Here is a 21,926-nt window from a genome sequence, read left to right on the forward strand (position 1 = left end):
AGAGGGTAGAGAGAGAGAGAGGCGAGGGTGGGTGGGGCCCAAAGACGGAAATCTAACTTTATACACTCTGTACCAATTACAGAAAGACACGTGGAAAAGCATCGTCGCGCACTTTACGCTTGGGTGCTCCTCCTTCCGCACTTGATAAGCTTATCTCTCTCCCATTGGCTGTGTGATTCCACGTGTCATCTATGCGATCTCTCTTTATGCTTTGCTTATGTCAACACACATATCCCTTTTTACCCAAACTGGCATGTGCCCACGGCCCCCACCCAAACCTCCCACTGCCCCTTTCTACCAACAAATACGTATTATATTAATCATACATGTTTAAAATTCGCTAATTAGTCTAATTAATAAACGATTTGTGATCAGGATTTTATATGCGACCTCAAAAATGCTTGAAAGATGACACGAGCCACCCGAGTGACTTGTAGACATTTTAACTTAGCCAGTCAAAAATTAAATTAAAATACATGCACACAGAGAAATAATAATTAAAAAACTTGTGTATATAAATTATGGCTTCTCATTAAATCCCCAAAGAAAAAGAAAAAAAGCCAGAGGGAAAAGGAAGAAGAGAAGAAAATTTTTGAGTGGGTGAGGAGAGTTTGCGATAAGAGACGTCTTCTACTTTGTCTATAATTGCAGTAAGCCCTTGCAAAACTAAACTAAGACTTCTGGAGAATTTTCAGACACTAATGGGTCAAACCTTTTTACTTGTCGTTTGATTAAATTAATTGTTTGAAAATCTCCTCTTCCTCCTCCTCATCAGTCTCACCGTGTCTGTTCTTAGATAGAGAGATAGAGTGAGCGAAAGGTTAGCTATTTCACTGTTCTGCTACTGTCGTGCTCTTTTTTGGGGTGTTCATTTCTATACATTCAGATAACCACGACGAAACGTATTTTGTCTTTTTGATATTTTATTTATTTATTATCCCGTAATTTCGATTGAAAATTGGATGAACCCGGTTGAGTTTTGTTTGCTTTCTTGTTAGAAGAGATTGAGCTTCTTTCTCGTTTTATATAGAGTATCAGAGATCTCGTTTTCTCACCAACTCGTTTTTGTTTTAATCCATTTGCAGGAAAAAGCATTACTGTTTAACCGCAAAGTTGGGATTTTGATTCGTCTTATTGAGGAAAAAAACAGAGTAAACAAAAAGCTGAGATTTTTCCACCTCTCATCTCAAGAAGCTCGAGTATGTCTTCTGTAGCAGTGTTATGGGTTGCTTCCTCTTCTCCTAATCCAGACCAAATGACCACTTGTGGGTTGGTAAGGGCTGTAGAATCTTCTAGAGTGCTCGCTCGTTGTCAGAATCAGAGAATGGACAATGGTAGGAGGAAGCAAACAACAAAAACGTGGACCTCTTCTTCTTCTTCCTCTCTAATGAGCTACAGGAGGAGTGTTGTGTCTTCGAGCGTAGTAGCAAGTCATGCAGGAGAGATTGCCCTCTCATCCGAAGAGAAGGTTTACAACGTTGTGCTTAGACAAGCGGCTTTGGTGAACAAACAGCTCAGGTCTACTTCTCCTGAACTTGATGATGTGAAGAAACCACAGGATATTGTTCTCCCTGGGAGTTTGAGTTTGTTGGGTGAAGCTTATGATCGTTGCGGCGAAGTTTGCGCTGAATATGCTAAAACCTTTTATCTCGGTTATCATCTTTTTTCTTCTTTAGCTTTGGTGTAAATGGAGTATTTGGTTCGTTTGTTTTCTTAGTCTTGTTATGTTTCTTTGTTGCAGGAACTTTGCTTATGACACCTGAGAGGCGAAAGGCCATTTGGGCTATCTACGGTGAGTTACTACACAAGCCATATCGTTTAATAAACTGTTTTAGAATTGCTGGTTACAATGATACTCAAAAGTAGATTCAAGATGAATCATGTAGACTTAAAAGACTTCTCTAGTTGGTTTGTGTGCTTAGCTTAGACAAGTTCATTGTCCATGGCCCAAACCTACACTCATGCATCCAAATATGTATCATTCTAAGATTTAAAACCCATGATAATTGAATTAGCTTAGTTACTAATATGGGGTTTAATGGGCCTTTTAAGCCCAATTTTCTTAAACTTTGAAATTACTCATGCTGAACAACGTTGGGTGATATAATCCTTTGGTTATAATATTATCCAAAGGGTTCTAAGGAATTCCAAAAACTTTCAATGTACTTGTTTTATGTTTAGTTGTTGTGGGTTTGATGATTTGACTCCATTTCTTTGCGCAGTTTGGTGCAGAAGAACTGATGAGCTCGTAGATGGGCCCAATGCATCACACATAACACCCATGGCGTTAGATAGATGGGAAGCAAGGTTAGAAGATCTATTCCGTGGCCGTCCTTTCGATATGCTTGATGCTGCTCTCGCTGATACCGTTGCTAGATACCCTGTTGATATTCAGGTCAGCCTCATCATCTCACACGCATCCAAATCTACTCTGAAAATTGTTATAAAAACTTTGTTCTAAACGTTTATTTCTTTTCTTTTTTTTCTTTGCAGCCATTTAGAGACATGATCGAAGGAATGAGAATGGATTTGAGGAAGTCCAGATACAAGAACTTTGATGATCTCTACCTTTACTGCTACTATGTAGCCGGAACCGTCGGTTTGATGAGCGTTCCGGTTATGGGAATCGATCCTAAGTCCAAAGCAACGACAGAGAGTGTTTACAACGCTGCCTTGGCTCTCGGTATAGCTAATCAGCTTACCAACATACTCAGAGACGTTGGCGAAGAGTGAGTCCTTTTTTTTCTCACCTAAACCGGTTTCTTGATTCACATCTCATTCTTAAACCGGTTTTGCTCTCTTTCAGCGCGAGAAGAGGAAGAGTTTATCTGCCCCAAGATGAGTTAGCTCAAGCTGGTCTCTCAGATGAAGACATATTCGCGGGAAAAGTCACTGACAAATGGAGAAACTTCATGAAAATGCAGCTTAAGCGAGCAAGAATGTTCTTCGACGAAGCTGAGAAAGGCGTTACCGAGCTCGACGCTGCTAGTAGATGGCCGGTAAATGGGCAACTTACCGTTTACATATTTGTTTTGAACGTTTTTCGTATTTACCCCAGAACTTTGTTTAGATCGATTTAACCCACAAGGCTTGGCTGTTTGATTTTTCTTTTCAGGTATGGGCGTCGCTCCTATTGTACAGGAGAATATTGGACGAGATTGAAGCGAATGATTACAACAACTTTACAAAGAGAGCTTATGTTGGGAAAGCCAAGAAAATTGCAGCTCTGCCATTGGCTTATGCTAAATCAGTACTAAAGACTCCAAGTTCAAGAGGAACAACTTAAGAGGCTTTTGTGATTAAAGGAAAAGCTTAGGGTCGAATTTATGATGTTAATTAATATATATACATATAAACGGCCAAATGAAATTCTTATTTCTCTATGTAAAAAGTAAATTTTTATTTTATTTCTCTTGGCTACTGAAGAAATAGGAATATTTTGGTTGGAGAGCTAGTTTTGTGATATATAAAAAGAAGTTACTGAGATTCATGTGACCTGCTCATGTTATGAAGACGTATTAACAAAAATATTAACAACGGAAACGATACCTATTCATGTTTATTAGGCTGTCTGCTATTAGAAATGTTCTATAATAATAATCCAGGAATTTTATGTTTGTATCTAACAAAATGTAAAATAGTAAATATACTTTTATCATATCAATATAGTAACATTTCGTATATAAAAAACACCATCCAGTTGACAAATTAAAATCTTCAAAAGTAAATTGATTTAATTATTGAAACGTACGAAAGTCAGACAAACAGAAGAAACAGAAAATATGAAACTTATTTTGTTCGGATCATCATAAGTTTGAGCTAAGTCAGAAACCAGCCATCTTCATAAGCTTCTTCCAAGCCGGTCTAGCCGTAACCTCTTCCCACCACCGGTTCATATTCACCCGATCCTTAACAATCCGGTTTATGTTGGTACGCATCAAGTACCCCATCGCAGGCATATGCGTCAAATCAGCCATAGTGAATTCATCACCAGCCAAGAACCGGTTCGAAGCAAGCTGGTTTTCGTATATGTCCAAGACCACCCCGAGCTTCACTTTGAGCTCCTCGACCAAAACGGCGTCACATTCTTCGCCTAACCTCGGTTTGATGACTAGGTTCATCACTAAAGGGTGTACCAGCACGTTGAAGTAACCGACCTCAACATCAGCCCACTGGTCCACGATGGCTCGGTGCTCTAGAGACTTGCCCAAAAGGTTCGTGCCTTGGTCCGCGTACTTGGTCGCGTAGTATCTCGCAATGGCTCGAGATTCTTTGAGCAAAAATACCAAAATACATTACATAAATGATTAGAAACCAAGTCTAACAATAAATGTTTTTAAAATTTGTTATTAGGATCGTTACCAAAAAGTTTGAAATCTCCATCTTCTATGGCTGGAACTTGACCAAATGGCTACAAGAAACATTAGTTATACTAATGGTGTGTTTCTATTTAGAATAAAAAACATGAAACGTTTACCTGACGAAGAAGATGTTCAGGTCTTTTCTGCTCTAGTGTATCAAGATCGATGTGAATAATCTCAAATTCAATTTCTTTCTCAAGAAGACAAAGCAAGACTCTTTGAGGACAAGCTGCCGTAACCTGTCCGTATAGTTTCACAACCATTCTATTACTTTGTAATTTTTTTTTTGTATTTAATAGTATAAGAAAAAGCAAGGATCAATTTATATGTGTTATTTTAAATTTGTGTTTATCGATCTTATTTATAATTGAGAAGAAGTATGGGTAGATGTGTTGGCATTTTATTAGACTAAAACGTTTATAAGAGCTGGTTGTTGTGGCTTGGTTGGGTAAAGCATGTGGTGGTTGTTCCACTAACGGTGGGTATCATTTAAATTTCTCTATAAGCTTTATAAGTTTCAAGAACCTCAAATGTATGTGTTAAAGTTCTTGTCAAACCGTGTTTGGTCGAGCCGATGGGTAGGTTAAATATAAATATAAAATTTAATTGTAAATTTTTTTTTAAAAAATATAAATTTAGTTTCTGAATATAAACATAACTTTGGTGTTAAATAAAAAATCAATTATATAAATTATTTTTAATTTTTATATTTTACAATGCAAATACTATACCAATATTTGATATTGAATAAAGAGCATTTACATCTTCTAAATATCTTTCTAATAATTGTTGACTGGATCATAATTTTTGGCAAATGCTTTACCAGTCAATGTACTAAGCGCTCTATGCCAAACACTTGCCAACAACCATACTAGATTCACATAAATAAGTAAAAGACAAAGAATGGGAGAAACTATACACTTCAAAGACGATAACAAGTGACCTTGTTTTAGTAATCTAAGATTATAACATTCCAACAACACTAATCATCGTTTCATTAATCCAACTACCAAGTCTCACATAGTCGTACTTTCACACAAGAACCACAAAGATAAAAACAAAACAACCACCAACCCTTTTATCTAAAATATCCTCCTAAAAACCCTAACGTGCTTCACAAGCAAGCCATGTTCTGTATTCTTTTAAGTGAACTGTCTTCTCATGTAAGTATCTTCAAGAACAAAGACAGGATCTTCAACTCTCTCTGGAATCTGCGCCTGTCCCATTGCTATCCCATGGTTAGCCGGCGTCGTTGTCGCAGCAGCAACGTTCTGCTTAACCGAATTCAAACATAAGTAGTAGACAATCCCGAGGCCTACAGTGAAAAGCGAAATGATAGAACCGATGAAGAAAACGCCTGGCTTCACAATGTAGCAGAGGTAGTGGTCGGCAGTCTTTGTCTCCTGGATGTGTTCATCGTTGAGTGAAGCTCCAGTTAGCAGCACGAGGAAAGCTAGCACAAAAGTGAACCTAAAAAGCAACACGAAGAGCAATCATCAGTTGCAAGCAAGTTATAGAGAAGGAAAGTTAAAAAGAAATGATGAGAGTTACTACCAGGAAACAATGAAGGAGACTAAGGCGAGAATCCACTTGGATCTTGTAGGAGCAGGACCTTTTCTACAACAGAAGCAACCGCTACCGACGCTAGCAATGATCTGAGCCATCATTAGAAAGATAGCTGAAGCGAAACCGAGATTGTAAGCTGGACTTCTGTTGTAAGAGCATCGTGTGAATCCATCCAATGTGGTAACCTTGACCTGTGATTTCTGTGTTGATTTAAAGAGGAAACTTATTAGCATGCACTAATACTATACCAAGAAGTTATTGTACACAAGAAAGTTTTAAGAAGCTTAACATCCTCAACTAGTGTTTTTTTTTTGGACATATAAATTAGTTCAAAGAGGAATGTAATTTTAAGCTCAAGTACTGTATATATTGTCGTTCATTTACATTATAAATTAATTGTTTGTCAAAGATCGTTCTATTAATACAACCTAAATTTAACTTTGATTCCGTATAAAAAATGATGTTTGTTCCAAAACACCCCCATGATAATTATGCTTCTTTGCCAAAATAAGATGTTCAAACACACAAACTCTGTGTCTTATTGACGAACTAAAGAGTGTCCGAATCCGACGCATTTCAAGCAATGAACTTAAAAAAAAAAAAAATCGGAAGAAAACAATCCAAGACACAACAAAAGTTACTTCTTAAAAAAACCCTTGGGAGACATCCGATTAATTTGGAACAGTCGTTTATTAAAAAAAAAACACACACAACTTTATGAGAGAGTTTCAGCAACCGTCGATTGAATATTATTACCCCAAAAAATAATATTCTGGACAAAAAAACAAGAACTAAGAAGAGATAGAGGGAGAGAGAGACCTTGATTCTGGTAGCTTCAGCAGCGAAGGCAGTAACAGCAGATAATAATCCCAGAAGTGATAACACACCACACATCACCACCTTTCTCTTCTCCATCATTTTCTTCCTCTTTTACTCTCCAGATGCGAGACACTATTCCTATTATATTTTGTTTTATTTTATTTTATTGGACTCTTCTTCGTTTGTAAGTAATAAAGCGTAAAGTGAGAGTGAGAACACACATCGAACATCGCACTCACACACTTTCTTTGTTTTGCTCTTCTTCGTATCACGCGCAGGGCTACTTTCGGTATTTTCATTTTGTCTGGCTCTTCCCTTCCTTTCGTTTTCAGCACCAAAACCGTCTTTATTTGTTAGAAATATAAATACTTCCTTCTCCTATTAAATATAAATATGGGCCCAAGTCAAACATACATATATATTTTGGTGGGCCTTAAGTGCATCATTATTGGTGTCTCTTTGAAGCTTTTAAGCGTATCTTTAACGTTTTTAGTTAAAAGTTAAAGAATCCTATATTTAAGGGCCTCAACCTAATGGACACCAATAATAATGTCCTAATGTTCAATCATAAACTTTTTGTTAAGATTTAGAGTAAGAAAAATTTAATGACTGAACCATACATGGATTAGTTAGTTCAATTTCTCAATATCTGCTCTGGCCTTGTAGAAACTATGAGCCTAGATACCATAAGTTTAGAACACCCCAATTGAAAGTTTTTTATCTTAAAGTATCTAAAAACACATTTATGTATATATATATATATACATGTAATATATACGTGTAATTACGGAGTTCTAAACTTTACGGGAACCATAACCTAAAGTATATGATTTCAAAAGAAAAGAAGACAAATAAAAGCATCATTAGTGGACAAGCTCGCAAAAAAGTTTCTTATGATTACTATACTATTTTTAAAAAAATATTTACTTAAATAATTAAAATTAAATGTAATAAATATAACTTGTTCAGTATTTCTACTGTTGGGTCAGAGTCCCTTTGTATAAAAACATATTTGATAAAATCTTCACTCTCTTTCTTACTATTTAATTTTTAATTAATTTATTTTCAGGAACTCTCTTTAAAATTGCACCAGTGTGGGTGCTCTGATGATGCAATTAAAAGTGTGGTGAGCAGCACATTGATTTCTATCTAGTTTCTAGCCCTGTTCAAAACTACGCTAGACAATAGTCTTTATATTATTATGATTTGTTTTGTGAATCTTGGTGACGACTCAAAATTATCTCAGGTTGATTTGTAGTCTTACTTGTGGTCATTTAGTAGCAACTGCCATCTTGTGGCTTCGGATTTAGTTTTCATCTAAATTGTTGACTTAATTATCTCTCTTTTGGTATTTAGTTCTGATGCTTCATGTAACCACCCATGTTTAAGTTTGTAATGTTATTGATTAAGAAATTTCCAAATGACAAAAAAACTATACATGAATTAGTTAGTTCAGTTTATCAAATATCTGCTCTGGCCTTATAGAAACTATGGTTCTAGATACCATAAAAAGAAGAAGAATAAGAAGAAGAAGAAGAAGACACATGATGATGCAACTAAAGGTATGGTGAGCAGCACATTGATTTCTATCTAGTCTCTAGTAATCACATTATTTTTATCTTCAGATAACCTATAATCATTTTTTTTTTCTTAATTTAAAATAACCTATAAATCATTTCTTTCCATGTATCAGTCATGAAGTTTATCAACCCATAAAAGAATCAAGCATATAAGTAAAGTATCACTTTGGTCAATAAGAAAATCTTGTATTGTATGACTTTTTGGATTTTTGTTATCACATGTCAGTAACATTTTAGAGTGTATAGTCCATAGTTAAAAAATATTTCCACATCTCATTTCTTTCCATAAACACAAAAATTTAAACAAAATATCTATCAGTTAACAACATTTTCTTAAATATAAATATAGACATGGACATATATATAATCATTATCAAGTATCATAAAACATAAGAAATTCGTGCAAAGATGAAGAAGTCTTCGTTGTTCTTCGTATTGCTATGTTTGTTTCAAATAAGCAAATTAGATTTCTGCTTAGCAGGAAGTGTTCATATGGTTAACAACAATGGACATGAACGTCATAGATTCATAAGTGTAACTGATTTCGGAGCTGTGTGCGATGGGAAGACCGATGACACTCAGGTATATGACATCATCTTTTTTCTTTTTGTGTTAACCATATGTGTGCATTGATGCATGTGTATATATACATAAAAATACTTCTATATATTTCAGGCATTTCTTAAGGCATGGGAAGCTGTATGTAACGGATTCAGTAATAAAAGCTTTCTAGTGCCTCTAGGAAAAACGTGCCTGCTTAAGCCTCTTACGTTCGCAGGTCCTTGCACGTCTTCCTCTATCACCTTTGTGGTAAATATATACTTCTACTCTTTCTTTGTTTTAGATACTATTAGAAATATAATTGAACTTTACTAGACCATAACTCAAACCAATATTTAATCTGATCTCTATGGCACCATCCGTGTATCTTTTGGCCAAAGATTTGTGTACACCATTTTTGCTAAATTAGTGAAATGCATGCAACACAAATCATATCTTTGGTTTTGAGCAACACGATAATATGGTTTTGTGGGTTTGATTGCATAGATAAGAGGCAATATTGTTGCACCGGGTTACACCTGGAACGTGGGAAATTTCCCTGCATGGATTAGTTTTGATAGTATCAACGGTCTAGTTGTCAAAGGAGGAGGTGTCAAAGGAGGAGGCACCCTCGACAGTCGCGGTTCTGTGTGGTGGGGATCCGAACATGCTCAGGATAAGGAGAGTCCCACCGTAAGTCCATTTTCAAGATCCTTACACTAGTAAAATACAATCTTTAATCCAACCATTTTACATCTTATTAATGTTTCTTTATATTAGGGATATATATACCACATCTAAGAGACATTAAATAATATATAAAAGTTTAGGATCAATTTACTAATCACCAATTGATTTTAAGTTAGAAGCCCAAAAATCTTGTCATGGTATCTGAGTCCAGATCCTAAATACTCTAAACTCCTAATTAATATTAACCCTTCTGACCGGGTATTAAGATCGTGATTAACCCTTCCGACCGGGTATAAATTGTATTAAACTCGTTCGACCGAGTATAAATGTCCTAAAATTTCGAAATATCTGGTCGATAAGAGACATCATCTCGAGGAGTGATATTAGGGATATATATCCCACATCGAAAATTCTAAAAGACATTAAATAATATATAAAAATTTATGGTCAATTCACTAATCACCAATTGATTTTAAGTTAGAAGCCCATAATAAACATGAATCTAACACTTTATCCTTTCTTCTTAGGCAATGCATTTCAACAACTGTAATGGTCTAAGGATGTATAATCTCCAACACTTGAACAGTCCTCGGAACCACATAGGTCTAACCGGCTCAAAGAACATCAGCATCTCGGGACTTAATTTGACTGCACCTGGTGATAGTCCCAATACGGATGGTATAGATATATCGAGGTGTATAGGAGTCGACATACGTGACTCAGTGATATCCACCGGAGATGACTGCATTGCCATTAATTCTGGTTCCTCTTATATCAACATAACCGGCCTTTTTTGCGGTCCCGGTCATGGCATTAGGTAACCCCTAGCTAAATTCACGCCTCACAATTTAAAAATCAACATAAGAATAAGCTATATAACAATGATTAATACATATTATTAAATTATATATAATATGGATATGATATTATAGCGTGGGAAGCCTTGGGAGAAATGGAGAGTTTGCAAGCGTTGAAGAAGTGAGAGTAAAGAACTGCACTTTGTCAAACACAATGAACGGTGTCCGAATCAAGACATACCAGGTTTGTCCATTGATCATCAATTTCCCTTTCATCATGATCTTTTGTTAAACCTATCACTTACTTAAACTGGCTCTCTTCTTTTTGTAGAACGGATTAGGATATGCACGGAAAATCTCATTTGAGGATATAAGGATGGTGGATTCAAAAAACCCCATTATCATCGAGCAGAATTACCTGAACCGGGGCAAAATCGAAGAAGTAAGCTTTGAGAATAGTAACTATCAAAACCGTGGTGGTAAAAATCGTTTTTACAAGACTGAGTCTGGTAATGGAAGAGGCGTGAGAGTGAGCGATGTTCGTTACAGTAGAATCTACGGCTCATCTGCGAGCGATGATGCCGTCACGTTTAACTGCAATGCGGACTTGGGATGTGAAGATATTGTGATGGACCATGTGGATATTGTTTCAGCGAAAGCAGGTCACGCGGTGTCGGCTTCTTGCAAGAATGTTCGTGGGAGTTATTTTAGTTCACCTGTTAGTTGTATTAAAAAGCATTAGGGGCCGAACCGGGCCTGAGATTCCGGGGACCCTATACAAAAAAAAAAAATATTTACTTTTTTTAAGATATTTTTTGAGTTTTTTTTTTGAAATTTTTTTAAGATAAAACATTTTTTGTTTCCTTAAAAATTTAAAAGAACATTTTTAGTCTATTATAATTTTTTTTTATATAATTATAATTTTTAAAATCTGTTTATTTTTATCATTTTTTTCTATTTTACATTAAACATTTATATATTTATTGTATACAAAAAAAATATTTTTTTTTTTTGTAAAAGGGATTCCACAAAAGTGGAGGCCTATTCAAATGTTTCGCATGAATGGGGTCAAGCCCGGCTCCGTTAGGGGTTGATGTTATTGCATTCCTACTTAGAAGAACTAAAGAACTTGTTAAAATTAGGGTGAATTTGCTTACTAACCAAATTCTGACTAGAAATTAAGAAAATAACGTTGATTTTGACGTTATTAAAAAACTAACATTTGGCCCACATTTTATCCGGTAATGCCCTTGTCATTAACAAGTATCCGGTGATAAAAGAAAAAGAGGAGACGTCTTCGTTTGGAGTAGTGGACAAGAGTGAGTCACATTTATTTACAATCACCTTATGTAAAACCAGCCACGTTAAACACTTATTTACTTCATACATTCACTATGTACAATAAAATAAATGGATAAAATAGAAAATTTCATGTGTATTTCATATCTTCAAAGTAGTATAGAATTTTAATCCTACGTACAACTTCTGAATAGACTCGTGAGTTAAGAATAAATTTGTTAATAACCATAAACCATATTTCAACCATACCCATAACTCCAATCACTAGATCCTAAACCAAAGTACAAAACTAGATCTAACTATAAAACCTAAATACAAATAGAATGGAAGAAAATAATTAATAGTATAGTACATCTTACTGAAATTATAAAATGATTATAATTGCATGAGAAAAGATAATGCTAACCCTAACCTTAATCCCCACTTTTAAAATATTAAACTCTAAACTCAAATATAAACCCTAAACCCAAACCCAAATATTAACCCATAATCCCTAAATATAAACACTACTCAAACCCTAACTCATAAATACTAAACCCTAAATCTAAATCACTAAATCTCAAAACCCAAATATAAACTATAATATATATTTATAATATTTTACTAAAAATCAAAATTTGTAACTACATAATATATTTTTATGTGCAAGATATAGTATGGATCTACTATAAATAGTATACAACGATGAAGATGTTGTCGATGACATTATTTTCGATGTATGAAGGAGAAGAAAATTGGACCGCATGGTAAACAAATCTTATTAAAATTATTTGTAATCTTTTCCAACATTTGCATGAAATGGCTTTATATTACAAACAATCAAACAAAAAGATAGAGAAGAAAAAATATGAAATCTAGAAACATAGCAGATTGTTATAATTGAAGGAAATAGTATAGAAATATGTGAAATAAAAGACAACATTTTAAATAGTATAGTATTCTTACATGAATAGCTACAATAAATAACATATACTATACGATATAGTATAGTTGGTGATTCCATCTTTTTCATCTCTCTCTTTTTCAGACAAGGCGACATGCACTTACCAGTCCACCATTGTTATTCTTGACCACCAACAGAAACTTATTTGCTTGAAATTATCTTCCTGAATATGAATCGGGAATCGACTTTGCCTTGCAGCCGATGTGGTGCCGTCTTACTCGAACCTTTCAGAATCCCAGAAACCTCGCCATTCTGTCACAGCACGAGACATGGAAATCTGTCTTCTTCTCTCACCGCCGTGACTCCAAACGGTTGCGCCATAGGTCATACATATTCACCTTTCCCTCTTAATTAATCTATCAAAATTTAGCTTCAAATGATATGTGAACAAGAGAAAACCACGATCTATTTTTTACATTACCTAATTATTAATTTTAAATTGTTTTGGTTGCAGGTTGTGTCGGTTGTTTAGAAGGGCACAATTGTATTATTATAGAAAATATGTGTTGTATCGTTGTTAATTAGGTCAAAACGTTAGACAATGAATTATAGATTTTTTTTACGCTATAGCGTGCAATTTCTCTTAAAATTATCTTAAGGTTGATTTAATAAAAATATCAAATTAGCCACTGAAAATTCTGAGATTATGGAGAAGGGAAAGTTCAAACACATATAATAGGCAAACATTGAAAACGCCGAAAAAAAGGGCCTAACGACATAACAAAGCTTGTCTTAAACCCTGTTCCTAAGCCTGTCATCCCGCTGGTTAAGCTGCTCGATCCTAACGACGAGATTCGTGACGGAGTAAAGAATCCAGTAGAAAGTGAGAGCTGACGCTATAAGTAGCGCGTTACGCTGAGACTTCACGATCGACTTCTGGTGACGGAGGTGGTCGGAAGGAGTACATGAATCGCCGTAGCAGGAAGGTCGAGTATGGTACTTCCAGTAGATTTCCACAAGGAGGAAGAAACAGAAAGGTACAATCGCTAGAAACGGTTTCAAGAGCTTACGTGCGACGGCGATCAATCCTCTTCGGAGACCATCGAGTCCTGGCATCGTCAAGAGGATCACCATGATCGCTTCAGCAGCTGCTGCGTAGCCTAAAACAACCCATTTGAGAGCCATTTCTGTTCGCGAAGGTTTATGCGGCGAAGAATTTTGATTTCTATTTTTTTTTATTCTTGGTGAGCACGTTAGGTCTAACGCGTAGTATAAAAAGGAAGAAGAAAATGGGAAGAGTATTGGCGTACGCGTCTCACACGTTCGAGGCTTTAATGGGCCTAGCTAATAGCATGCAGTCCAATAATTAAACCTAGCTTTATTGATTTTATTTAGTTTTAAATATGCCTCATTGCAGCCTAATAAAACGTAAGGAATGTTTTTGTTACCTCACAATGTGAAAACATAAATTGAAGCAACAAAAATAAAACCCTAAATTTCTGGAAAAAAATAAAGCTCTATCAAAATCCCAAAGCACAAAACAAAAAAATTAAAACCAAATCAAAAATACTAAAACCTAATAAAACTCAATCTGATTCTCAATCTTCCAACTCTTTGGAGCTCTTCTCGACTACAACCCAATCTTCCAACTCTTTGGAGCTCTTCTCTTCAACAACCGGTGTCTTCGGAATTTCAACCTGATTCTCAATTTTCTTAGCATTATTGTCATGTTTAAGTATACTAACCTCTTTTTTCAGCTCTTCATTAATCACATCTTCATGTTTAACCGGAAGAGATGAATGATCTTGATTAACAAGATGTTTAGAAGCTGATCCGAAAACTCGGTCTTCGCCATCAGTTTCAAGCTCTCCAAACATATTATCGACTTGAGACATCGTCATAGGAAGAGAGCGGTTGCGTATGCCATGAAAATTTAATTCTTCCCATGAAATCTCACCATTATTGTACTGATCCATCTTCTTGAAAGCTTCTTTAAAATCTTTTGCTTTAGACATGACTTGGTATTGATAATTTAACAACCTTGGAATATTTGGACGCGTATTTATACAACTTTTAAGTTTTCCATATTTAAAATCTATAAAATAATTAGATTAGGACTGATTAACGTTTATCCTTTAACAAAAAAAAATGCAAATTACCTTTTTCCTAATATATAAATTGATAAATATCCCTTTTAATTATGTCATTATCTGAAATTAAATTAAATTATCAAATTGACGTCATAACATTCATTCTCGGTTTATAATCACAAAGCTACTTGTTTGATAGACAGATTATAGAAACGTCACTGAAGACTACCATACACAAGCAAAGCCCCAACAGCACCAAGACCGGCTAATAAGCCAACAATAACACCGATGGGAGGCAGTCCTCCTCCAATGGCCTTCCCTGTGTTCACGTCATACCTCGCAAACCTTTTCTTTGGTGCAATACATTGAGGACACACATATGTTTCCGGCTGCCAATAAAAACATCAGAGAACACTCAAACCAAGATTGAAATCTAGAGGTGGATGTTTGGACAAAGGTGAAGGATCCAGACTCACCTGTTCATCAAAAGGTTTGGGTAAAGTGTATATGAATCCACAATCAAGACAAATGTGAGTAGCTCTTGCCTGCAACAGAGAGAGAAAATGTTCAGATGAAACATATCTCAATCTTTGAGAAACAACAGGTTACTATACTAGCCTTCTGAGTCTCGGTTAACTTTCTTCCAAACCGTGGAGGAGCCGAACGCTTATTTAGTTTCTTGACATCAACTTCTGCGCCTCTGTGTTTCATCAAAGATAATAAATTTGCATCAGAAACTAGTCATGAACTGCACACAAAGGATAATTTCAATCCTATTCCATTTTTACAAAACCGAAAGGCCACATTTCTAAAGAGATCACCACCTAAACCACATCAGGGGAGGCAAGCACACACCTGCTGACAACAAAGTAGACAGAATCAGGTTTGGCCTGAATAGCGGTTTTAGTGAAGCGCAACTTATCAGCAGGCCAAAGCTCATCTCCAAAGAAGCTGCTTGTGTACAGAACTTGATCTCCAGATTTAAGCCCAGCTTTTGCTGCGTTCCCACCTCCTTCCACACCCTGAAAATTGAAATTTAAAAATTCCTTAAAACTTTATTAAACAAATACGAAGTAGTAAAATAAAAAAACTCACGGTGATGACAACTCCACCGCCTTGCTTCTGTCCAAGACCTCCTAATGGATAACCTTTTCGTGGTAATCGCATTATTTTCGTGTGCTATGCACGGTCCACTCTTACAACACTCTTCTCATCTTCCTCAAAAAAAATAATCTCATAATCACATAGACTGTATAAATATAGTATGAGTTTTTCTATTTTTGCCATTTTTGTACTCTTTATCAGTGTGAGATTTGTAGTTATATATGGTCACATCCCAGAAGAATGTTTATTTTCACATTCTTTTGCTCCTCCTCCTTTGTTTTCTTCTTATGTTTTTTGTAATAAGTTGTGTTTCACAACATTGTAAACTCTAAAAAAGTGGTATAAATTTTAACATTTACACCAAAAAAGAAAATGTTTATTTTGATCAAAAATATATTAACAAATTCCAACTCGACCATACTTCACCCGTTTTTTTGTTTGATCAAATACTTCACCCGTTTTTATTTTCTGATCAAATACTTCACCCGCTTTTTTTTTTTGTAACACAAATACTTCACCCGTTTAGTACCCTGAAAACATGCATACAACGAGTCTCTCACTTTACGACTGATGTTAAGATACCAAAGAAAGTAGAGACAAGCGTTCTTAGCTAAGAGATCCGGTGACTTTATCTAAACTTCATTGTTGTAGCTCTTCAACATATCCAAAGCTTGAGGATCCTTCATCGCTTGAATAATTAAGATCCTAGAATTACCCTTGAGTATGACCTCACCAATATTGTCTACATCAAGAGGCAAAATAACATCTTATCACCAAACCATTTAACAACATCCACTAAATCTCACAATTATCCTATATATCATGCCATGAACTACTCCTTTAAAGCATTGTATTCAAACCACTCCTTTAAATCCATCATAGTTTTTTTTTTTAAATCTATAATCTGTGTTGAGCTGCTTCATTCGTAATGGAGTAACAGAGATCGATCATTCTTTGAATTCCAAGTTCACCATATAATTTTAAGGCAAGATTCGAAGGCTATTATTCCTATCTTCACTACATCATGTAAATACATTTTCACATCTTTTATTGTTTACCATTAAAGCTGCTGACTCAAGCTGCTTATCATGAGCATCCTTTATTTGATAAGATGGGCCTAGTTCTTAAAAAGCGTCCATGTTCATGCTGTTCAACATGGTATAAACGGTGACGTTGGATCGGTGGTGAATTGACTAATTATATACTATTATTTGACGGAGCAACATGGGAATCGTTCTTTTGTCTCATTCCACACTTGTATAGTATTATAAAAACATACAAGTTGCAAGTATTCACCATTAATACTCATCCAAACACAACTCTCTCTCTCTCTCTCAATCTTGAGTACAGAAATAAAGTTGAATGGCAGCCAAATCCAAGACTCTTCAGGTGATCGGGAAGCACTTAGTTAACAGCCTCCGTTCATGCGCTTTCCCACGCGCCGTCGCATCTGATCTTTCCGTTTCTCGGTACCTCTTCATTTCTCTCTCAATCTTTCTGCCTTTGATATTTTTTGAAAGGATAGAAATAGAAAACAAAACATGGACGGAGAGTAAATAAGATATACAGGTTGACTATATTATTGTGTTATCTATCACGTATATATATGAATCATATATAGGAGATGTTGATATTTTACTTCCTACTGTAATTTGTCCAAATCAAAACAAAACCTTGCTTCATAAACAAAACCAACTAAAACGAGTGTAACACACATTCAAAAGGAACTCAAGAAGAACTTCATATATATGCCTTCTTTTTATTTATTACAGTCCCCTATTGTCTTGCCTAAATTGTGGGCTTTTCAAGATTTTAAATCAAATCATCATATCATAGATCCGACATCTGCAGACAACTATATACTGTAGCTGCAAAACAAATTAAAATGTTTATTTTTCAAAAAAGTTGAAATGTTACAAAAAAAAATCTTAAAATTTTGAAAATGCAAAAGGAAACATCAGTGAATAATTAATTAGTTTTAAACTTTTAGTTTTAGACTTTTAGTTTTAGGGAGATGTATTTCTTACATAGAAGCACAGACACTGTAGTCGGATATGGCATATCCAATTGGATAATATCAAAAAGGTTCCATTCACAATATGACATGTGTCATTATTCCATTCATATTGGAGAAGGTCAAGTGATAAAGATAAATCTAAGAGACTGTCGTCACTTATTTTATGCGTTGATTTATCAGCATTTTAAAAGAGAAAGTCATCATAAAAAAATCGAATATGTAGAACTTCAGTCGTTCGTTCGCCTCTAGACATTAATTTATTTATCATGTATCTGCGACATCATTTTATAATACATCGTGCAAAAGATTGGATATTGATATCTTATTCAAAAATTAAATACGAATGAACCTTGGTTGACCATTAATCTCCTAAATTTAAACGGTATCTTACTCGCCCATCTTTCTAACTATAAGTATAGAAAAACTGAAAGACATTTTTTGTTGCCAATTTTCGTGGCACTAATTAAAGGTATCTAATCTTCTTGGTGTAAGGACCATGTTTGTTTTTGATGTTTATAAGTGAATACTATTTTGAAAATGAATGTACTTTTTGCTCAACTACTGATATTTCCTAAAAATTTAAGGTAGGAAATGATTTTTAAAAACACCTCAGGAATTTTCGAATTATATTTTCTACGAAACCACACCTCATGAATCTAGAAATGCATGTACAATTTAATCCTCCTATTAGCTATAGCTCTAAACACGTTTGATCGAACATCATCGCTCAAGGAAATTTCAAAGAAGAAGGTTAAGTGGCCTTATCCCTATATATATATTATGATTAATGTGAAGTACATCCGTTTAACATTCGTACCAAAACAATGTGATCTAGCTACATCCATGCTAAACGATTATGAGTAAGTTGTCGGTGTAGAATTATGTTTATGTTCTTACTAATAACATATTCTTGAGGTTTCATGGTCGGCACAAAATGTTAGTCGGTTTTGGATTATTGTATATATAGAAGTTAAAAATCTGCAGAGGAATGCATAATGAGAGCTAGGAACGATATCGTTCAGACTTCAGATAATGGATATATGGCTAGTCTATATAAATGAAAGAACTGCATAGGGTAGGGTTTTCAATAGCCATTTATTTTCCAGACCAAACTTTTCAACAAAAGGTTATACTACCCATAAGAAAATTCCAAACACAAAAGCTAACTCGGTGGAATTGAATCAACATAATCACCAAACTTATATATATATATATATATATATATATATATATATATATAGATATATGTTTACAATTTTAAAGTAAAAATAAAATAGTTTAACTGAAGAATAGTATAGGGTTGGTAATCGAGAGTACTAAATAGATGTATCGGTGGGGTGATCTAATCGTTTTTCTTGTTATATATATGCACGTACGTGGTTGTATATTATATTCAATGTCTCACCTAACGAACAAGGGAACTCACATTCAAACTTTCATCTAAAATCCAAAAGATATGTATACATGGAAGACACCCACATTACCACTAAATCAATTGTTGTCTCCTCTTAGTGTATTGCTTAACAGGAATGGTCACACATCAGCGTATGATAAGAACGTAGAGGAAGAATTGCAACCGAGTAAAGTGCCTGATGAATTGATAAAGTCCGAGTCTGACAAATATTGGTCTCCTCATCCTCAGACCGGTGTCTTTGGACCTTCCTCATCCTCCACCACCGACATGGCCGACGAGAAGCTTTCTCGCGGTAGTCAAGAGGACTCCGGAATGGAGGAGAAAGCTTGGTTCCGTCCAACAAGCCTCGAGGATTTTGACAAGACTCACCACTCCTAGCAAACAAACTCTTTCCTTTATGTTATGTGTGTTTCCGGAGTGTTGTACTAAAATTTGACGTCGAATTATTATGTTGCAATAGCAGCCTAAACTTTCGGTGTTATGATGTTATATGAATGTGATTTGTTGTTGTAACGTTTGTTGGACAAATTGGCCCTCTTTAGAGAATGATGTTAATCAACCACAAGCGAGTAGCTAATTGAAGTTATAAACGAGTGAATATCACCCTAACAATTGAGTATACAAAATCCGATGTCGTCCAGCGGTTAGGATATCTGGCTTTCACCCAGGAGACCCGGCATCGGAGCTTTTTATAAAATATCAGAAAACTAAGACTATGCAATTTACGGTTTTAGATGGGCTTTACAGTTCATGGCCCACAACTAAATGCTAAGTAACTGTATTTTTCCGGTATCCTTTTTTGGGAATATTACTTGCATTTTATGGCAGATACAATATTAGTAACGAGGCGGGAGTTTACCTCCACGTCTGTGTTGTTAGATCACTATTCTGATTTGTTGAACGCACATAGATTCTGTTCTCTTACTCAATATGCATTTGCAGGAGTTTCACCACTAATGCTTTGTTTATGTGATTCTTTTTTTTTGTTTTATAATTTTACAGGTTGACGGTTTTGAAGAATACTTGAATCGGTCAGACTCCAATGTTCTTCAGTCGCCAACCAGTGTAGCAAAGCTGCCTCCAAATACGGCAGTTAGAACAACTCGAAGGAAGACATCAGTAAAAGCTGAACCTCAGCCATCATCATCACAGTTGGTGAACCGTTCTTGTCGTTTGGCGAGCAAGAAGTCTCTTGACGGAGAAATGGACCAAGAAAATGTTGCTCAAGAAGCTAAGACCAACAATGTCAAGTTTGAAGCTAATGTGGCTAAAACTCCTGCAGCACAGAGCACAAGGAAAGATCCAGGAGAAACTTCTTGTAGCAGCAAAGTTTTGGAAAGTAAGAAGGGTGAATTGGTTCAGTCGGCGTACAACACAAGGAGATCAGCCAGGCTGCTAGAGAAATGTATGGCTGACCTGAGTTTGAAGATTACAGAAACTTTGGGTAAACATGAGAAGATTGAAGAAACAGAACAAAAAGTATCTGTACATGAGAAGAATTCAGCTGGTTAGTTAGATACAATGCCTTTTCTCTCTTGCAATGCTTCTGATCAGGTGAACTGGTTGGTATATAATGCGTTTTGTGGTTATATAATGCGTTTTGTGGTGATAATTCTGTCCTGGAACATACGATCATATTGCTGACGCCGAGATGATTCTTTTTGAATAAGAAAGTTCTGTAACTGCTCCAACGTCTCCTCCTCTTCCGCTTGAAGAGGCTATAGTGAACACGGCTCCATTATAATAATGTGTAGCAGAATCAATCTCAGTTTCCAAGACCAGACAAATCAGCATCAAAGAAATCGGCTATGAAGGTGGACAATGTCGGTACTACGAACAAGGAGAACAGCATGGAAATGAATATTGTTAACGATAGTGATAATGGAGAGAGCAACGATGAGACAAAGAAGAAGAAAAAGGTGGAGACTGATGAAGAGAACTTGGGAGATGTTAGCATGAGGCAACTCGTGAAGATGGTGAAGGAACTTTCTATAAAGAGCAGTAACAACAGAGCTGCGTTGCTGATACTGCCTGGTAATAATCAGATTGCAGAGTAGTGTGGCGATTCAAAAACGTGTTTCTTTTTTTCGTTGTTGTCTGAGTCAGAAAATTTGAAAATTATGTATTTTCTTTGATGATACTTTTGGTTTGAATAAAATCTCAAATTAAGAAACAAAATTAGGAAAGATCTTCAATAGGTTTCAGTTTGAGAAATTGCTTATTATCGTCTATATATATGGGCCCAAGATTTAGATACAATTGATGTAAAATTAATATTAAGTAAATGTATTTTCCTATTTATCACGAAGCAATTTCTTGATTTTTTTTTATGAATAGAGAAGCAACTATTTTGCACATTTTGTTTTTGAAAAAGTCTTGTGATTTTCACGTAAAAGAAAATAGATTACCTTTTCAAAACTTATGTTAAATTACTTTTACTATTATATATTATTGTTGATATTGTTTATTGTAAAGAATCAGATTCTATATTTTACTTTGAATGGGGTCCTCTAAATTTCAGGTACAGTTCAGATGGTTATGTTTTTGCTACTTAACTTATATTTTTTGGTCTAAACTTAACTTATATTTAATCAGTAAAATTATAAGATTCACGTGTAACTTGTTATATATATAACATTTTTTTGGTTCAAATATATATATATAACATGCATCGATATGTTCTTATTACTCTCAAGCACTAACTCGCACCAAAGACACCTCAACTTTTCGACAATCACTTCACCAATCTATCTTGGCATTTGGTTT

At 35.2% G+C, this 21,926-nt stretch overlaps 8 protein-coding genes across 10 annotated transcripts; 4 read left to right on the forward strand and 4 right to left on the reverse strand.

The window, feature by feature from the left end:
* The first annotated feature begins 436 nt into the window (after positions 1-436).
* On the forward strand, positions 437-3,484 carry LOC106371962 (phytoene synthase, chloroplastic-like). Of its 3 annotated transcripts, none has more exons than XM_048742239.1 (7): positions 437-650; positions 1,086-1,652; positions 1,742-1,792; positions 2,223-2,395; positions 2,494-2,729; positions 2,807-2,999; positions 3,116-3,484. In XM_048742239.1, exons 2-7 carry the CDS (start codon positions 1,202-1,204, stop codon positions 3,284-3,286), a joined length of 1,275 nt encoding a protein of 424 aa, XP_048598196.1. In that variant the 5' UTR covers positions 437-650; positions 1,086-1,201; the 3' UTR covers positions 3,287-3,484. The 3 variants fall into 3 exon arrangements, with proteins under 3 accessions (XP_048598196.1, XP_048598198.1, XP_048598197.1); XM_048742241.1 differs by having other exon boundaries at positions 535-820; XM_048742240.1 differs by having other exon boundaries at positions 549-902.
* A 230-nt stretch (positions 3,485-3,714) lies between these two features.
* LOC106370505 (glutathione S-transferase F12) lies at positions 3,715-4,836 on the reverse strand. Its single transcript, XM_013810504.3, has 3 exons — positions 4,478-4,836; positions 4,363-4,411; positions 3,715-4,270 (listed from the first exon to the last, which is right to left on the reverse strand). The coding sequence occupies exons 1-3, from the start codon at positions 4,622-4,624 to the stop codon at positions 3,825-3,827; spliced, it is 642 nt and encodes a 213-aa protein (XP_013665958.1). The 5' UTR covers positions 4,625-4,836; the 3' UTR covers positions 3,715-3,824.
* A 496-nt stretch (positions 4,837-5,332) lies between these two features.
* LOC106370506 lies at positions 5,333-6,964 on the reverse strand. Its single transcript, XM_013810505.3, has 3 exons — positions 6,747-6,964; positions 5,916-6,127; positions 5,333-5,831 (listed from the first exon to the last, which is right to left on the reverse strand). The coding sequence occupies exons 1-3, from the start codon at positions 6,843-6,845 to the stop codon at positions 5,504-5,506; spliced, it is 639 nt and encodes a 212-aa protein (XP_013665959.2). The 5' UTR covers positions 6,846-6,964; the 3' UTR covers positions 5,333-5,503.
* Positions 6,965-8,734: 1,770 nt separating this feature from the next.
* On the forward strand, positions 8,735-12,142 carry LOC106369836 (probable polygalacturonase At3g15720). The gene is made up of 6 exons (XM_013809941.3): positions 8,735-8,908; positions 9,002-9,136; positions 9,374-9,559; positions 10,084-10,373; positions 10,489-10,597; positions 10,685-12,142. The coding sequence occupies exons 1-6, from the start codon at positions 8,735-8,737 to the stop codon at positions 11,093-11,095; spliced, it is 1,305 nt and encodes a 434-aa protein (XP_013665395.2). The 3' UTR covers positions 11,096-12,142.
* Positions 12,143-12,386: 244 nt separating this feature from the next.
* Positions 12,387-13,734, reverse strand: BNAA10G17470D. Its single transcript, XM_013810785.3, has one exon. The coding sequence runs from the start codon at positions 13,718-13,720 to the stop codon at positions 13,328-13,330; it is 393 nt and encodes a 130-aa protein (XP_013666239.2). The 5' UTR covers positions 13,721-13,734; the 3' UTR covers positions 12,387-13,327.
* Positions 13,735-14,741: 1,007 nt separating this feature from the next.
* LOC106369837 lies at positions 14,742-15,852 on the reverse strand. The gene is made up of 5 exons (XM_048742243.1): positions 15,721-15,852; positions 15,481-15,647; positions 15,244-15,325; positions 15,102-15,170; positions 14,742-15,014 (listed from the first exon to the last, which is right to left on the reverse strand). The coding sequence occupies exons 1-5, from the start codon at positions 15,790-15,792 to the stop codon at positions 14,841-14,843; spliced, it is 564 nt and encodes a 187-aa protein (XP_048598200.1). The 5' UTR covers positions 15,793-15,852; the 3' UTR covers positions 14,742-14,840.
* A 729-nt stretch (positions 15,853-16,581) lies between these two features.
* Positions 16,582-19,675, forward strand: LOC106371963 (late embryogenesis abundant protein At5g17165). The gene is made up of 2 exons (XM_022693491.2): positions 16,582-17,198; positions 19,259-19,675. Exons 1-2 carry the CDS (start codon positions 17,092-17,094, stop codon positions 19,536-19,538), a joined length of 387 nt encoding a protein of 128 aa, XP_022549212.1. The 5' UTR covers positions 16,582-17,091; the 3' UTR covers positions 19,539-19,675.
* Positions 19,676-19,875: 200 nt separating this feature from the next.
* Positions 19,876-21,217, forward strand: LOC125579009. The gene is made up of 3 exons (XM_048742189.1): positions 19,876-19,887; positions 20,163-20,639; positions 20,918-21,217. The coding sequence occupies exons 1-3, from the start codon at positions 19,876-19,878 to the stop codon at positions 21,215-21,217; spliced, it is 789 nt and encodes a 262-aa protein (XP_048598146.1).
* The last annotated feature ends 709 nt before the right edge of the window (positions 21,218-21,926 follow it).

The sequence above is a fragment of the Brassica napus genome, chromosome A10 (genome assembly GCF_020379485.1).
Source record: "Brassica napus cultivar Da-Ae chromosome A10, Da-Ae, whole genome shotgun sequence".
Taxonomy (NCBI): domain Eukaryota; kingdom Viridiplantae; phylum Streptophyta; class Magnoliopsida; order Brassicales; family Brassicaceae; genus Brassica; species Brassica napus.

Bases quoted from the DNA above. Each gene is read 5' to 3' on its own strand.
- LOC106369837 (XM_048742243.1), bottom strand. From the start codon at position 15,792: ATGCGATTACCACGAAAAGGTTATCCATTAGGAGGTCTTGGACAGAAG. The intron at 15,326-15,480 runs GTGTGTGCTTGC...GATGAAACACAG, and splicing joins GTCTACTTTGTTGTCAGCAG to AGGCGCAGAAGTTGATGTCA. The intron at 15,171-15,243 runs GCTAGTATAGTA...TCTCTGTTGCAG, and splicing joins AGTTAACCGAGACTCAGAAG to GCAAGAGCTACTCACATTTG.
- LOC106369836 (XM_013809941.3), top strand. From the start codon at position 8,735: ATGAAGAAGTCTTCGTTGTTCTTCGTATTGCTATGTTTGTTTCAAATA. The intron at 9,137-9,373 runs GTAAATATATAC...TTGATTGCATAG, and splicing joins CTTCCTCTATCACCTTTGTG to ATAAGAGGCAATATTGTTGC. The intron at 9,560-10,083 runs GTAAGTCCATTT...CTTTCTTCTTAG, and splicing joins AGGATAAGGAGAGTCCCACC to GCAATGCATTTCAACAACTG.
- LOC125579009 (XM_048742189.1), top strand. The intron at 20,640-20,917 runs GTATCTGTACAT...AATGTGTAGCAG, and splicing joins TTGAAGAAACAGAACAAAAA to AATCAATCTCAGTTTCCAAG.
- LOC106371963 (XM_022693491.2), top strand. From the start codon at position 17,092: ATGGCAGCCAAATCCAAGACTCTTCAGGTGATCGGGAAGCACTTAGTT. The intron at 17,199-19,258 runs GTACCTCTTCAT...GTCTCCTCTTAG, and splicing joins TCTGATCTTTCCGTTTCTCG to TGTATTGCTTAACAGGAATG.
- LOC106370506 (XM_013810505.3), bottom strand. From the start codon at position 6,845: ATGATGGAGAAGAGAAAGGTGGTGATGTGTGGTGTGTTATCACTTCTG. The intron at 6,128-6,746 runs GTCTCTCTCTCC...AAATCAACACAG, and splicing joins CTGAAGCTACCAGAATCAAG to AAATCACAGGTCAAGGTTAC. The intron at 5,832-5,915 runs GTAGTAACTCTC...GTTGCTTTTTAG, and splicing joins GTCTCCTTCATTGTTTCCTG to GTTCACTTTTGTGCTAGCTT.
- LOC106371962 (XM_048742239.1), top strand. From the start codon at position 1,202: ATGTCTTCTGTAGCAGTGTTATGGGTTGCTTCCTCTTCTCCTAATCCA. The intron at 1,793-2,222 runs GTGAGTTACTAC...TTCTTTGCGCAG, and splicing joins GGCCATTTGGGCTATCTACG to TTTGGTGCAGAAGAACTGAT. The intron at 2,730-2,806 runs GTGAGTCCTTTT...GCTCTCTTTCAG, and splicing joins CTCAGAGACGTTGGCGAAGA to CGCGAGAAGAGGAAGAGTTT.
- LOC106370505 (XM_013810504.3), bottom strand. From the start codon at position 4,624: ATGGTTGTGAAACTATACGGACAGGTTACGGCAGCTTGTCCTCAAAGA. The intron at 4,412-4,477 runs GTAAACGTTTCA...TGTTTCTTGTAG, and splicing joins CTGAACATCTTCTTCGTCAG to CCATTTGGTCAAGTTCCAGC. The intron at 4,271-4,362 runs GTAACGATCCTA...TTTTGCTCAAAG, and splicing joins TGGAGATTTCAAACTTTTTG to AATCTCGAGCCATTGCGAGA.
- BNAA10G17470D (XM_013810785.3), bottom strand. From the start codon at position 13,720: ATGGCTCTCAAATGGGTTGTTTTAGGCTACGCAGCAGCTGCTGAAGCG.